Source organism: Schistocerca nitens, chromosome 4, assembly GCF_023898315.1.
Source record: "Schistocerca nitens isolate TAMUIC-IGC-003100 chromosome 4, iqSchNite1.1, whole genome shotgun sequence".
Taxonomy (NCBI): domain Eukaryota; kingdom Metazoa; phylum Arthropoda; class Insecta; order Orthoptera; family Acrididae; genus Schistocerca; species Schistocerca nitens.
In genome coordinates this window covers 376,314,287-376,329,940 of record NC_064617.1, presented here as the reverse complement: position 1 = coordinate 376,329,940, position 15,654 = coordinate 376,314,287, and the positions used below count along the sequence as shown (strand labels likewise).

The window sequence follows — 15,654 nt, the reverse complement described above, 5'->3', positions numbered from 1 at the left end:
TAATTACAGAGATAAATGGCGCAATGCGACTCGTACAGAAGCCGTTGCCTGAGTGGTATCTTTCGGGTAATCAAATACGCCCGTCCGCCCACACGAGCGAACGCGCCCCCCCCCCCCCCGCCCCCCCCCCACACACACACATTCATGCATACATATATATACACACACACATTCAGTCCCAGCGATATAAACACTGCTTATCGCATATGCAGAGTGCCGCATGTGCGGAGAGAGCCAGGGGGATTTTTCTCACAGTGTTTGTGCCATCGGCAGGCCGTGAAGATGCGGCTGCACATGTGGTTCGCAGCTGTAGCCCTAGTCGTCCTCGCGCTAGTAGCTCCTCAGAGAGCAGATAACGTCGTGGGCGTGCGTCATTTCTGGCCCGCCACACGACGTCCGACAACGCAGAGACCAGCGCTTCCAGAGGTTGATGGCGCTAGGATTCTGAACGTGAGGCCGAGGAGGACGCACTGCCCCCCTGGCCACTGGTTCTTCAAGAAACGGTGCCGTAAAATCTACAGGTTTGTGGTGTGCAAACTCATATCACTGCGGCAGAACAAGTAGAGAAGTCGTGTTCCTGCCACTGTAAAATCCTTTGCTGTTCAAACCCAATATGTTGATTATATGAGGGCTGTTCAATACGTTCTCGTATTATGAACGAAGCAACTTCAGAATTATCTGGCTGCAGATTATCTGGTTTGCGGTTTATTTGTATATAGTTCGGTAATTTTTGAAAAAAATTAGAACGAAGCCTTACTTGTCTCACTGTAATTAGAACTAATATTTTGGATTAGAATAAACTGTTATGACTGTCACTCTTCTTTTACTGCGGGGAGACAATGCGAACCTCAAACCCACTGGTCTCCGTTGTTTCCCATTTTATATTCAGGTAAATGTGCGGCTCTATTCTTGTAACATGTCCGCGGTTGGTTTCTTTTCCGAGGAAGACTAGACGACCAGGGAACCGAACTTCCTGGCAGATTAAAACTGTGTGCTGAACCGAGACTCGAACTCGGGACCTTTGCCGTTCGCGGGCAAGTGCTCTACCAACTGAGCTACCCAAGCACGACTCACGCCCCGTCCTCACAGCTTTAATTCCACCAGTACCTCGTCTCCTACCTTCCAAACTTCGCAGAAGCTCTCCTGCGAACCTTGCAGAACCAGCACTTCTGGAAGAAAGGATATTGCGGAGACATGGCTTAGCCACAGCCTGGGGGATGTTTCTAGAATGAAGTTTCCACTCTACAGCGGAGTGTGCGCTGATATGAGGACGGGGCGTGAGTCGTGCTTGGGTAGCTCAGTTGGTAGAGCACTTGCCCGCGAAAGGCAAATGTCCCGAGTTCGAGACTCGGTTCGGCACACAGTTTTAATCTGCCAGGAAGTTTCATATCAGCGCACACTCCGCTGTAGAGTGAAAACTTCATTCTACACCAGGGAACCAGTTACCACGCACATCGAGGAGCTGAAATGAATTGATATGTTATTAGACTACGTACGAGCAAATTCATTTTTCTACACCGAAGCTTTGACTTTCCGGAAACTGAGAAACGTCATCAGAAAAAGGTGAATGAAAAATAGAACCAGAAGAAAACTGAATGACTAAACCTCGAAAGTCAACCGAACGCAAGCGATACGAAATTTTGTATGCTTCAATTATAATTTTGTAAATAACTTGTCTTTTTTCGCTCAGTAACGAGTAAGTTACAGTGGGACATTAAAACTAACGTAACGTAGTGGGCCATAAAGCTAACAAACCAACATAATGCAGCGGGCTTTCAAATGAGACGTGCAACATATTTTGTAAATACAGCAAAAAGCAATATTCGGTTAAAAAGGTGTATTTTGAGTTATCTGTGTGTTATAGTTACTCACGCAGTCTCGGCTCCGAATCAACGCGGTTAATCGGTAGCTTGCTGTGCTTCATTTTCTGGTACATTCTAAGACAGTCTCCCTTTTGGGATATAAAATTTACCTAACGTCCCTGCCATTTTTGAACTCCAACAAACAGGAACCTTACAGCTCTTTAAAATACGTCTCTGTCTCGACAATGAGCTATGTCAGCCATTTCTTCAGAATTGGGAGGAATAAGAAATCGTAGTGTGGCAAGAAGGGTCGGGCGAATACGATGGGTGACGTAGCAATTAATAATGTAGATTATACAGTTCTGAGGACGACAGCTGCAAATGAATGTGCTGATCCATGGTCTTGGTGAAGCAGTATTTACTTCTTAGCGAAATAGGAGCATTTTTACCGTTCCCTACTCCAGTGAGTAAAAACGGAACAGGATCACATTATTATTCGTCCGTCTTCCTGCCTGTCTGTCTGACTATTAAAAACCCTCTCTCTCAGGACTGGCTGGACGTATCAAGTTGAAATTTATGTCACATGCTAAGGTCTATGATCCCTTGGCGGTGTAAAAGACTGAAGTTTGTAAGAGAATTGCAATGTAAAGATACCGCCATTTATGTCATATATTTTGATACTCGGAAACATGCCCATCCAAAGCTAGACTGTTCCTCCCGTCGGGCTACAATCAAGAAAGTTGGCAAGAAGCAAGACTTCACAGTACAACTAAAGGAAAAAAATCCGGAAACTGTTAATTTGTAATTCTCTCACACGGATTTCTTTTGTCATTTGTCCGACTGGCTATCTTTCGGTCCGTCAGTTAACACCCCTTTCTCCCAGGAACGCGCAGACGTATCAAGTTGACATTTATGCCATATACTAAGGTTTGTTATTACCTTGGCGCTGCAGTGAATGTAAAGTTCTAAGTCAACGCAATTGAAAGATTCGGCCATTTATGTCACATATTTTTATACTCGCAAACTCACTCATCAAAACCTACTAGAGTACCTCCCGGTGACCTAGAATCATGAAATTTGGTAAGCAAGAAGCTTTTACAGTAAAAGTAACGGGAGCAATCTGATAATAGTTAATTCGTAAGTATATCACATGAAATTTTCTCATTTGTTATCATACTGCCTGCCCGTCTGTGAGGACCCCTTTTTCTCAGGAAAGGGTGAGTGTACCAAGTTGAAATTATGTAATATACTAAAATCTGACAAACTGCCTATTGGCTTCTGTCTCGGGTTCTTCGGCCGACGTTCATTTAATGATTTGACTGACGTTTCGCCAGCACGAGTGGCTGGCATTATCAAAGTTTCACCCTCCATTGCCGGTGGTGAACTGGAGGCGAGCTCGCGGCCGCAGGCTATATGTACCTGGCGTGCCTACGTCCGAGGGCTTCTCCTTCGCCATTTCCGGTGCGGTTCTCCTCTTGCTACCTGCGACGGTCGTTCGCCACAGTACGGGAAGCCAGAATCCGTTTGCCTCTTTCTTGTTGAAGCTGTTTGCGTGTTTTTGTATTTCTACAGCTTCTCTGAACAAGCGCGTGTGATAGTGCTTCTCCACAGTCAGAACTTCCGTGTCGGCGAAATTTACTACGTGGTCGGTATCACTCAGTGCGTGCTCTGCCACTGCCGATTTCTCCACCTGCCCCAACCTGCAATGTCGCTTATGCTCTTTGATCCTGGTGTTAATGGATCGTCCAGTCATTCCGAAATAAACTTTTCCGCATGTGCATGATATATGGTATATTCCCGACATTGTAAGTGGGCCCCTTTTCTCCTTTGCCGACCTAGGACAAATTTATATCACATATTTTATACAAGCGCACTCAACAAAATCTATAGGGTACTTCCCGTCGACCTAGAAAACTGAAATTTGGCAAGATGCAAAGTTTCACAGCATAAATAAATGAAAATCCGACAATTTTACACTGGAATTATATTAAACGAAAAGAAAAATATTTTTTAATCCGACAGTCCCTGTCAATGAACATGATTTTTTCTCAGAAAAGGGTTGACGTATCAAGTTAAAATTTGTGTGACATGCAAGGGTCTATGGTCCCTTGACGATGTTGTAAATGTAAGCTTTTAAGTCAATGTAGTAAAAAGTTACGGCCATTTATGTCACATCTTTTTATATGTGCAAATTCACTTATCTAAACCTTTAGGGTACGTACCGTTGACCTAGAATCATGAAATTTGGCATGAAGCACAGTTTCACTGTTCAAGTAAAGGAAAAAAATCCGAAAATTATTGATTTATAATTATATCACGTGGGAAAATTTTTTTCTCCTTTTCGAAAGTCTTGGAATTCCCGAGACCGATACCTTGCCGGTACCTATATCGATAGCAACAAAAGTCGTCGAGATTCTTGATTCCCAGTATGGATGAACTGCCTGTACACATAATTAAGTTGGTGCGGAATCCTAGCTTCGCGAGTCCTGCTTGCACTTTTCCGGATTTTTTCTTCTGTACCTGGTCGAGGCGGTCAATATCGTACTGTAACGTAGCCCAGTGACCGTTTTTCGATTTATAACATACTTGTATGATGGATATAAATAAAAAATCTTCGCCATAACTTTTCCCGATAATGGGACCGTCTTCTCCTTATATGGAGCAGATTTACTCAAAGCAAACCATTTTTTGAACTCTGTAAGCCATTGTAAACAGCGCTTACCGTCAATGACACATGGCGCATGGCTCATGGCGGTCGACGCCCCCCCCCCCCCTCGTCTCACTTCCCCCCCCCCCCCCCCCCCCCCGATGTTTGTAATTCAGCTGCAACGACGGTCCTACATTACGGACCATGGGTGCTTACAATAATTTTATTATGTTATTATACCCTGTGACGATGTCAGTCACGGCTGTATGTTTTATTTGCCTCTTTTGTTAACGTCAAGAACACGGGTATGTTTATTGGTTCCTCCTCAGACAACGTGAATCACACTCCTACTTCTACTTACGTTAACTTGCAAACAGCTCTTGCTCGGAAATATGTACATTATTTTATGGATGTCTCTGAAGATGACCATTAGACTGAAAAATATCATTGAATAAAACAAATATTTGCGATCATAGATTTTTTTTTCGTATTATCAAATTTTCGATCGCTGTTATTTTCAAACAGACTGCGTCACCCCTCATCAACATAAAATTCGATTCCTCCTTCCTGCACTAACCAAACGAACTATTCCTCCATTTGTGGCGACATCATTTTTCAGGTAGCCTCACACCGGTCTCCGAAGATATGCCAACATGTAGATACGCGCAGTGCTTACATTGCTTCCGAAGCAAGGCAGGAAATGGTAATGTTTAATATGAAAAAGGTAAATTGTTGAAACAACAGTCCACGTTTTCCAGTTTACACACGAGCAGAAAACATTGGTTGACCTCTGAATAAATATCCATGTGCGTTTTAGTACTACATATCATAAAAAACCTACATTATTAGATGAAGTTTTGGATTAGTATTATAACACAAAATTCTTAGGTAGCATAACTTTGTGAAGTAATAATTATGTTTAACACTCCGGAATGTTGGTGTTAAACTGTGAATTTTATGTTTTAATGGGAGTTGTTGAAAAACTGATTCAACTCACTGATGTCATCTTTAGTGCCTTTGATTAAAATGATGGTATCATCTACATATCTGAAGTAGTAGATAATATTTTTGAGGAGGTGGTGACTGGAATTCAGGATTTTGTCTTCTAGGTTACTTATAAATATTTCTGCTAGCAATCGGGAAAGATTTGAGCCCATTGCCAGACCATCTGTTTGTTGGTAGATTTTATTGTTAAATTTAAAATAGTTGTGTGAAAGTGTGAATTCAAGCAGGTCCATTAGTTCATTAATGTGAGTTGAAGGGATATTTTTGTGTTTATGTAGGTTGGCATTAATTATCTGTAGTGTGGGATCTATTGGCACAGAGGAATATAGGTTTTGTATGTCAAATGAGGCAAGTGTGGCTCCATCAGGTACTTGTATGTTTTTGACATATTGTGTAAATACTGTTGTGTTTTTAAGTGTTCTCTCATTATTGAATGTGTATGCTTGTTTGAGAATTCTGAACAGTATTTTTTGGGCTGTTCCTACAGTTCACTATGGGCCTGATGGGGGTCCCATTTTTGTGGATCGTTGGTTGTGATCTAAGGCAAGGTGCTTGTGGGCTCATTGTTACAATGTTTCTTGCTTTTTGGATGGTGAGTAGAAAGTTAATGTTGTTTTAAATGTGTTTAATCTCCTTTTGTATTCTGGCTGTTGGATCTTTATGTATTTCAGTTATGTTGCTGGTTTGGTAGAAGTCTAAAGTTTTTTCTATGTATGTTGTTCTGTCCATTACAACAGTTGTGTTGCCCTTGTCAGCTTTTACAATTATTGCATTATTCACGTTTAATTCAGTCTTAATGGTATGAGTAAGGGCTTCTTCTCTTTTCTTGTATGCTGGGAATGGTTTTGCAATTTCCTTTCCAATGATTTCGTTAATTTTGTGGCAGGATGATATTCTGTCAGTTTGCTTCTTAAAGGCGATGGTCAAGATCTGTTTTGCACAAGTGATGAGCTTTTCTTGGTTCTTTTGGTCCAGCGGAGCTTGAACATTGTGTTTTAAGCCTTTGCAGAGTAGTGCCTCTTCTTCTGCAGTGAATGTTATGTTCGTGTTGTTGAGGAAGGGTGTGTAGAATGTGTGTTTCTTTTGGCTGTTTTGGTTCGGTTTGGGAGGTAATTGTTGCTTTATAAGATTGGCTAGTTTTTTCTTCTGTGTAGTTTTCGTTTTCTGTATGATGAACTCGGCGTACTCTTTGACCTTTTTGGTTATGGAATCTTATTCTAATCTATGAAGCAACTTTCCCAACTGTAATTCTGCATTATAAAGCTGTGTATTGAACATTTGTTTTTTAATATAAAGTTCTTTCAGTTCATTTTTCGTCCAGAGTTGTCGTGCGATTTCCAGTATTTTCTTCGCAGTTGTTGTGTTTGTTTTGATGTGAACCTTGACATAATTTGGGATGACGTTATTCTTGAGACAATTCCTATTGAAGTGTATGTGTTATGTCGTCATTGCGACCTTTTCTGCACTGTTTTTGTACTCGAAAATAGCCTTGATTGCTTGACTGGGCAGATTAACTTTAAATGCGAACATTTTTAGGTTTGGCTCTACCGTCAATGTTACTGACATTAAATGAAACAACAAGTTCACTGTTACCAGTCACCGTTTTATTTATTTCCACGACGCGTTTCGAAGGTTTAAACCTCCATCATCGGGTGGATTTACATTAGTAAGCATTACATTTGTGTGTGTGTTGTGTTACGATTTTTGGAGGAACTTGTGGCACTGCCTAGTGGAGAAACGAGACACTATTTCAGAATATGGTTTAGGATTACTTGTGACGAAAAATTAAACTGCTATCTAATGGTAAACATTAAATAAGTAAACTACAGTACCTTCAGTGATCACAGGTTCCTTTTGCTGTCGTAACACATCACATGTATACTGCCACATTTGTAAACAAATATGGCGTCTGGAATCACCTGGGTGCAATGTTCGTATAGCAGAAGTGAAGACATAATGTATATCTATCTGCATATTTTATAGCATTAACGAATGTATTACCCCAACCTTTAGGCTGCTAATATATGCAACATGCAATCTTAAGACTCCTTGCCATGTAAATGTTTCCTCTCATATAATCACTCTTTCCTCTCTCCCTCTCCCTCTCTCTCTCTCTCTCCTCTCTCTCCCTCTCCCTCTCCCTTTCACTCACTCACTCACACACACACACACACACACACTTTTTCTCTCTCTCTACCTCTCCTTCTGCCTCCAGCCCCTCACTTCACATCTGTTTATTAACTCCAATCAAAGAGTGTAATGTATGTATGATTTTACTGTTGTAGGCAATATGATCATTGTAATTATAGTCTGTAACATTTCACCTAATTGTTATCAATAAGTATGAAGTTTAAGCCATTTTAACATTTCACCTGATTGTATAAACGAGCACGAATGTTTGCTGTTTTAACTTGTCAGAATTGGATTTATATACCACCTGAAGTACACACACATATATTTGACACCTCAAACAAACACCGCCAAATGCTTAAAGCGATTATTCTGTAATAATATTGTTATGATGTATATTCTTTGCACTTTGCGATTATGTCTTCACTTCTGCTATACGAACCTTGCACCCAGGTGATTCCAGACGCCATATTTGTTTACAAATGTGGCAGTATACATGTGATGTGTTACGACAGCAAAAGGAATCTGTGATCACTGAAGGTACTGTAGTTTACTTATTTAATGTTTACCATTAGATAGCAGTTTAATTTTTCGTCCAAAGTAATACTAAACCATATTCTGAAATAGTGTCTCGTTTCTCCACTAGGCAGTGCCACAAGTTCCTCCAAAAATCGTAACACAACACACACACAAATGTAATACTTACTAATGTAAATCCACCTGATGATGGAGGTTTAAACCTTCGAAACGCGTCGTGGAAATAAATAAAACGGTGACTGGTAACAGTGAACTTGTGTCATTTAATCGCTCGAATAAACTTCCTGTCGCCAGAAAATTCACTTACTCATAACCTTTCTTCAACTGCAGTTTCCTCTGGAATTAACATGTTTTCTTTCTCAAATCTGTCCTTGACATCATTAATAATTTTGGACATCAAATTCAGTGCGCAAATTAGCATGGGGTGTGTCGTTCTTTTTTTCTCAATCCCTCGCGTATCTGCTGTTTTGTTATTGTGTTTTTGACAGTAAATATTGATGATGTAGCAACTAACGCATAATTGTTATTCCACGCCTGTGCTTCTTGAAATCGCGTCTCCAAATGAAAATACTCACATAGCCACTCATGGTGTGATGGTGGTATCAGTATATTCAACGGCTGACGACATAGTACCAAACCATATCCTAAATTAAAATCGCCTCCCAATGCTATTTCTGTCTATATGTTTGAGCATATATTAGGAACTACTGTAGGGATTTTGATATGGTGTTTACTAATAAACAAGTGAGCCCAGACGAAGGTTTGTTTGTATCACTACATGTTATAAGTAAGTAGTTCGGCCGTAGGTACTTACTGCTACCCGTGCGAAGTCGGGGCAGGTTGCTAGGTGTTAATAAATACTGAATGCGTGGAGGAGGCCCCTCATATAATGATGGTGTCGGAAAAGATGTGGGCATAACGGCTTGAAAACAGAAATTTGCGGACACCGCCAGTTCGAGAAAGATCGTCCATTGTCCTGAGGGATGAATGCTCAAACTACATGCCTAAGGTGAATCCGCAATTCTCTGGAAAACTCTGCAATACATATATCTCTGTGTTCGCATTTCTCTGGAATTCCCTCGTCCATGATCAAGAAAATATTTTGAAGCTCGCAAAATTAAATATTACAGTGTTTCTGAAAAGGTATAGTGCAACTTTAGCATGTTACAGCAATCAAACTAATTAAGATATTTACTTCTTGTGTAGCTTATGTGACACATGTGGTATTCAGTTGATTTTGACATGTGCGCCTTCACTGGTACGCACAATATCCAGTCTGTATTCAAGATCTATTCACACTCAGCGCAACATATCCGCTTCAACTGTGGCCATGACAGGAACGATTAGGTTCTTTAAATCATTAATATGGTTGACAGGCGTTTGGTAGGCTCTGTCCTTCGCACATCCTCACAGAAAGAACCCCTTCGGTTCAATGTCAGGCGATCTAGAGGTCCAGGGAATTGATCCACCCTGCCAATCCAGCGATCCAGAATCAACTATTCTAGAACATCTCGCACAGTCTGAACCCATTGTGATGGTGCATCATCTTGTTGGCAAACGTCTGTGTCTTGGCGGTCTAAACAGCTACTGCATGTCAAGGTAACTATTAGACTTCTTTTTTTCTAAGAAAGGAATGGTACAATAATGCGATCAACCATCAAACACAACACATTGGCTTTCGGGTATCACGTACCTTTTCCGTCACAGTATGAGGACTGGTTGTGCCCCTATGTGTACATTGTGTTTGTTTACCTTGTCAAACACGTGGAATGTTGCTTCGTCAGAAAATGCAAGGTTGTATAGAAAATTTCCTTCCGCCTCTCAACTTTAAAGGACGTCCGCAGCGAATAGCTTACGTTGTGACTTGTCGTCTGATTTCACTGCGTGCAACAGTTGCAATCGGTATGGATACACCTCTAAACGTTTCCGAAGGACACTGTGCACGGTCGTTCTAGGGATACGCAGCTGTTGCGACGCTCTCCGAACAGGCGTCTTGCGGTGAGCGTTGAATGGTCAGCCGTATCCATTCTGTGTCGGCTTCGCTTGTTCCAGTTCGTCCATTACGATGCTTCACAGTAACGCCTCCTGTCTACATAAAATTTCTGTACTACCGGTGTACCGACGTCTGCGAGGGTGGTTGCTTCCTACACTTTGGATGTTTCATTCAACTTGTGTGTCCGATTTTGTCTGAATAAACCATTCCACACAGTGAATCTTTTTTGAACTGTCATAATGCTTCACTCAGGACAAACGTTTGTGAGTTTATCTGTCAGATAAGCCAAACATGGCGTGAATATCTTAATTAGTCTGGATCTGAAGTTGTGGTATACCTTTTGAGACACCCTGTATTATGTTGTGGGGTTCATCGTTTCTTTTTCCTTCTTCCATATTTCTCATATAGCGATAAACTTAGCCGAGGTAAAACTAAAGATTTATACGTACTATTGGTTCAACTAAACTGAAGGACGCCGAGCCAGCTGTAACGCAGTTAGTTAAATTTTTCTATCACAGTAAATTTGTACATATGTTCATATTTCCAAAACTTAGTACTAGCAAATCGATTTTTTAGACCGAATATGTCTCTAATTTAGTAGCAACAAATGGCAATAGGTAATATGTCAAAATTCTAATGGGCTGGTCGAATGAACGTGTCCAATTCTTGCTTATAAACATTTAGCATTGCCTTAATGAAATCAAACGTTTATGGTTATTTCCATTGAGACCCTAGTGTTGCCGCTTTGCCAAGCAACGGATATAGTTTGCACACTACTTATCATTCGATAGCTGCACATAGTGTTACATGTCGTAGCTACAGATCTTTCGTCAACTACACGGGTAACAATTGGTCGCTGGTCTAATCCCGGGGGAACAAATGTTTCCAGTTTCTCATAGTTCATTCATTATGTGATGAATGCAGTTACTAAATAAGGCCTTCCACAGTCCTTTTGTACAGTATAGGTTCAATAACTAAAGTGCACCGTTGCCGTTATTTTGATAAGGAAGGTTCACGATTAACGTCTGCTCTTCTTGTCGTTTAAACCTAGTTTTACTCTCTAACGACGGTGCATTTGTATGTCCATGACTATCAGCACTGAGAACGGTAAGACAGTAAGGAATTACAGGCATTGGCTGTGAGCGGGCATTGATTGAAATCAAGAGGAAAGCTGAAAATTTATGCCGGACCGGGATTCGAAACCGTGTCTACTGCGTAGTAGGCAGATTCTCTGACCAGCCATCCTCGGATAGTGATCATTGCCCTCCCTTCAGACCCAAATTCTCAACTTATGCACACACTAATAATGTAGTGCCCCTTGCCCATTATGCTCCCAGCATTTCGCCGATTCTCGTAAGACTTTGACCCTGGTGTGCGTCTGCACTGAAGGGATCACTGGCCTGCTCGTCTCAATTATTCCCCTATATGCGATGGCTGTTCTTTCAGTCGTAAAAAAGATTCAAATCGACATCGGCGGAAGACGAAACTCGCGTTTTTTTATGATAATCGATTTCAAACCCGACAAGAACCACGGCTGTCTTTGAATGCAGGTTCATCTCAATCACTTTTCGGGCAAACATTGCGAAGGGAAGTGCATGCGATGGACACTAGGCGTCGGGTACCTTGAAAAAAGACCATTCATAGTGGCACTTAAATTTGCAACAACAAAAAAATGGTTCAGATGGCTCTGAGCACTATGGGACTTAACATCTGTGGTCATCAGTCCCCTAGAACTTAGAACTACTTAAACCTAACTAACCTAAGGACATCACACACATCCATGCCCGAGGCAGGATTCGAACCTGCGACCGTAGCTGCAACACAAAACCTGGACACTAGCTGATTGGAGGCGGATTGTGTGATTAGACAAGATGCAAAATGTTGCATTCTTCAATTGATACAGACATTCTAACGTACCATCTGTGGAATGAGGAGTTTAACCCACAGAGATTGGAGGTATAGTCCAGGTATTGTTTTGGTGGTTTTTTGTACGATGACTTGAGTCCACTCATTCAGATGAGCATGACACTTATTTCAACGTTGTGGGCGATCTAGTGATGCCTTTCTTCTACATCTTCATTATGAGCATGCTGTGCACATTCTTATTATTCAAGAAGACAACAGCCGTATTCAGGGAATTGCACTCATGCATTCCTAATCTGACGAGCACACAGGCATTATACAGAACTTCCACTGGTCAGCTAAATAATTCCATTCACCATTTTTGTGGCTGCTGTAATCAGCGGGTGAATTGTAGCAATCAACGCTCCTACGATTTCATGGCTGTAGGGGACTTGATCACCAATGACTAGCTTTAGATGGATAAGACACACACGAAGAAATTTCTGGGCTCTCTTTCTCGCCAGTTTGAGGTCATTATCAAGGCTGGAGACAATGGTACACGGCATTAGCGTCATATGTCTTGGAGATGACTAAGCTTTTTCCGATATGCATACGCATAACGTCGCGAAGTAATTACAAAGGTTGTCGAGAATGCGTGCATCTGAACAAATTGCCGCTTTCATAAAAATAGACATTTATTTATGAAATGACTTCTACTGCTTCAGTAACTGTCACTGAAGCAGCAGAAATTACGAGTGCATTCAATAAGTAATGCAACACATTTTTTTCTGAAAGCAGGCTGATTTTATACAGGATTCCAAAACATCAAATTATTCCCCATTCTTTTGGCTACAAAACCCAATCTTTCAACGTAATCTACGTTCAATGCGACCGTCATACTCCACTTTACTGGGAGGGCCTAAATAACCTCACAATACCACTCTACTGGTCACAATCGGAGCCGACGTCTTGCTGTATCAATAACCTAGCCAACATCCACGTACTACTTTCCGGCCGGCCGTTGTGGTCGAGCGGTTCTAGGCGTTTCAGTCCGGAACTGCGCTGCTGCAACTGTCGCAGGTTCGAATCCTGCCTCGGGTATGGATGTGTGTGATGTCCTTAGGTTAGTTAGGTTTAAGTAGTTCTAAGTCTAGGGGACTGATGACCTCAGATGTTAAGTCCCATAGTGCTCAGAGCCATTTGAACAATTTTTTGAACTGCTTTCCGCAAAGTACATCCTTCATTGGGCCATACAGACTGAAGTCGGAAGATGTGAGATTGGGATTGAAGGATGGATGAGGATGAAGTTTTATGAGACCCTATCGGGTGTGTAGACTTGTGAAGCCTTGCGTTGTCATGGAGAAGTTCGTTTGCATTTTTGCACGCTGAAGTCGACTGGATAGTTACCTGAGTGTAGCATAATACGCTTCAGAATTGATTATTGCACCAGGAGGGAGGATATGAAACAGAATAATACTTTCAAAGTCCCAGAATAGCGTCATCATGACTTATCGGCTGCAGGTGAGACTTTGAACTTTTTCTCCGGAGGAAAGGTAGTTTGGCGCTACTCCGTGGATTGACATTTTGCTTCCGATTCGCAGTGATGAACCGATAGTTCACCGTCTGTGACGATGTTTACAAAAAAATTTACGATCAGTCTCGTAACGCGCAAACAATTCCGCATTAAAGGTCCTTCGTTGCTGTTTATGGTCTTCTTTTAGGCGTCGGAGGCCCCAGAGGGCACACACCTTCGAGCACCCCAATTGTGGAACGAGTATGTCAGTACTACCAACACAGGCGTCCAGCTGAACAGCGAGGTGCTGGACTGTGATCACCTCGAATGAGGTGCCACAACGCGAGTTCGCTGTGAAGTTCCTCAAATCGCTGGCTCTGTTGCACTGCAGTTATCCTGTTAGAAGATGCCATCGCCGGCGGGGAAGACATCAGGCAAGAAAGCATGCAGGTGGTCCGCAATAATGTTCATGTAGTCGACAGCTGTCTTGGTGCCTTCGATTACTACCACAGGTTTCATGGAAGTCCAAATGAATGCCCCCTAGTGAGGTGCGTATTTTGAGATCCGTTCGCTGGATTACGGCATATCCGGACACGGCCATCGTCCTACTATAATAAAAAACGCGATTCATTCCAACAGGTGACACATTTCCATTGATCCACTGTCCGGTCTCGAAGATTCCATGATAACTTTAATAGTAATTGCCTTTGACGTTGGATCAACACCGAACCGTCAGATCCACTACAAATCTCCGCCCATCTTGCTTCATAGCGTGGCAAGTATCCGGCCTCCACGTTTCGTTATGAGGTGTGGTCGCCCAACATCTTGTCTGCTACTTGCAGTATCACCGTCCTTCTACCATTTTCCATAGATGCTCACTACAGCTGATCAGCTTCGCCATTTTCATTATGCTCGTTCGCAGTCTCCGGGCCATAACAATCCGCACTTCGTCAAAGTTGCTCAAATTTCCCCGTTTGTATGAGCACTAGGCTCTGCTCCACTTATAGGCTTATTTTCCTTACCGCTTGACGTACCCTCAGGCTTTTTGTGGGCAGTGGTCATAATGTTCCTGGTAACCCAATCCGCCACAGTTGCAAACTGCTATTATTGACCGAAGTCTTGCACGACAGAAGTCGCTAAACACTACCATGGTTTCTGGGTCTTAGCCCCACCATCAGGTGCATCTGAAATCTAGCAGCAGTAGGACGTCATGTCCATGCCCGAACAACTAGTAGGCAAAGTCTACCGTAGTTGCTCTGTCATAATAGCATCGCAAATTGTGGCTGGAAATAATCCCGACTATGAAGAGCGCCCTGGGAAACAGCCTCTTGTCCGAAAATTGCCACCGGGAATGCATGCAGTCGAATGCAGATACAGCAGGCTGTGACCGGTGTGGTTACGGCAAGAGGACCGTGGTAGTGTTCAGTGACTTCTGTCGTGTAAGACTTCGCTCAGTAAAAGCATTTTACAATCGTGGCGGATTTGTCTGCCATGAAAATGTTGAAAAAAAGTTGCGGTTGTCCAACAAATAAAAATTTATTTAGTAATCATTATGTTTTGCCCTTCAGAGAATATATGCCTTTTTGTTAGTTTTTTGTGTTTGTGTATTGGTTTGTGTGTGCTCTTGTCCCCGCGCTCTCGTGTATGTGAGTGAGTGTGTGCGTGCGTGGGATAAAGAAATGAATTAATGTTCTTATGCTATGTGTTATTCTCTTTTGCAGGAACAGCGCCAAGCCAAGGCGGTAGAACCTACATGGAGTTTGGAGGTGTGCTGTTAGATATCTCATCCGTAAACTTAATGGAAAATTAATTTACGTAGCTTTTAAGAAAACTATGTAACGCTGTCATTAGTCTTTGTCGATGTTTTAATAAATACTAATAGAAACACATATTATGTTGATTGACTTTTTTAAATTCTGTTTCTAAAGTGACAATAATAGTATATATTATTATACATGTTGTTGTAGATCGCTCCTTCAAAGATTTTCTTCCCGAGTCAACGTAAGGTTTGGCAAGATTTCACAGAGATCGATGTCTCATTTGTGGTGCGTAAGGATTCTGTAGGCTTCTTGTTTGATTTAATTTCAATTTACGTCTATTCTCAGTTAACATCCCAGTAACTCGGGATAACTCTCACTAATAAATATGCACCAGTATATTATCTACTAAAACTGTTGGTATTCTG

General features: G+C 41.8%; 1 protein-coding gene across 3 annotated transcripts in view; it reads left to right on the top strand.

Annotated features, from left to right (window-relative positions):
• Positions 1-15,358, top strand: part of LOC126253137 (uncharacterized) — an 87,815-nt gene extending 72,457 nt beyond the window's left edge. For 2 of the 3 annotated variants that reach the window (XM_049954281.1, XM_049954280.1), the window contains exon 2: positions 15,191-15,358. In XM_049954281.1, the coding sequence (XP_049810238.1) occupies positions 15,191-15,215 (25 nt within the window). In that variant the 3' untranslated portion in view covers positions 15,216-15,358. Of the gene's footprint in view, positions 1-273; positions 522-15,190 lie in introns of all 3 variants that reach the window. The other variant, XR_007545906.1, reaches the window with a different exon arrangement.
• The last annotated feature ends 296 nt before the right edge of the window (positions 15,359-15,654 follow it).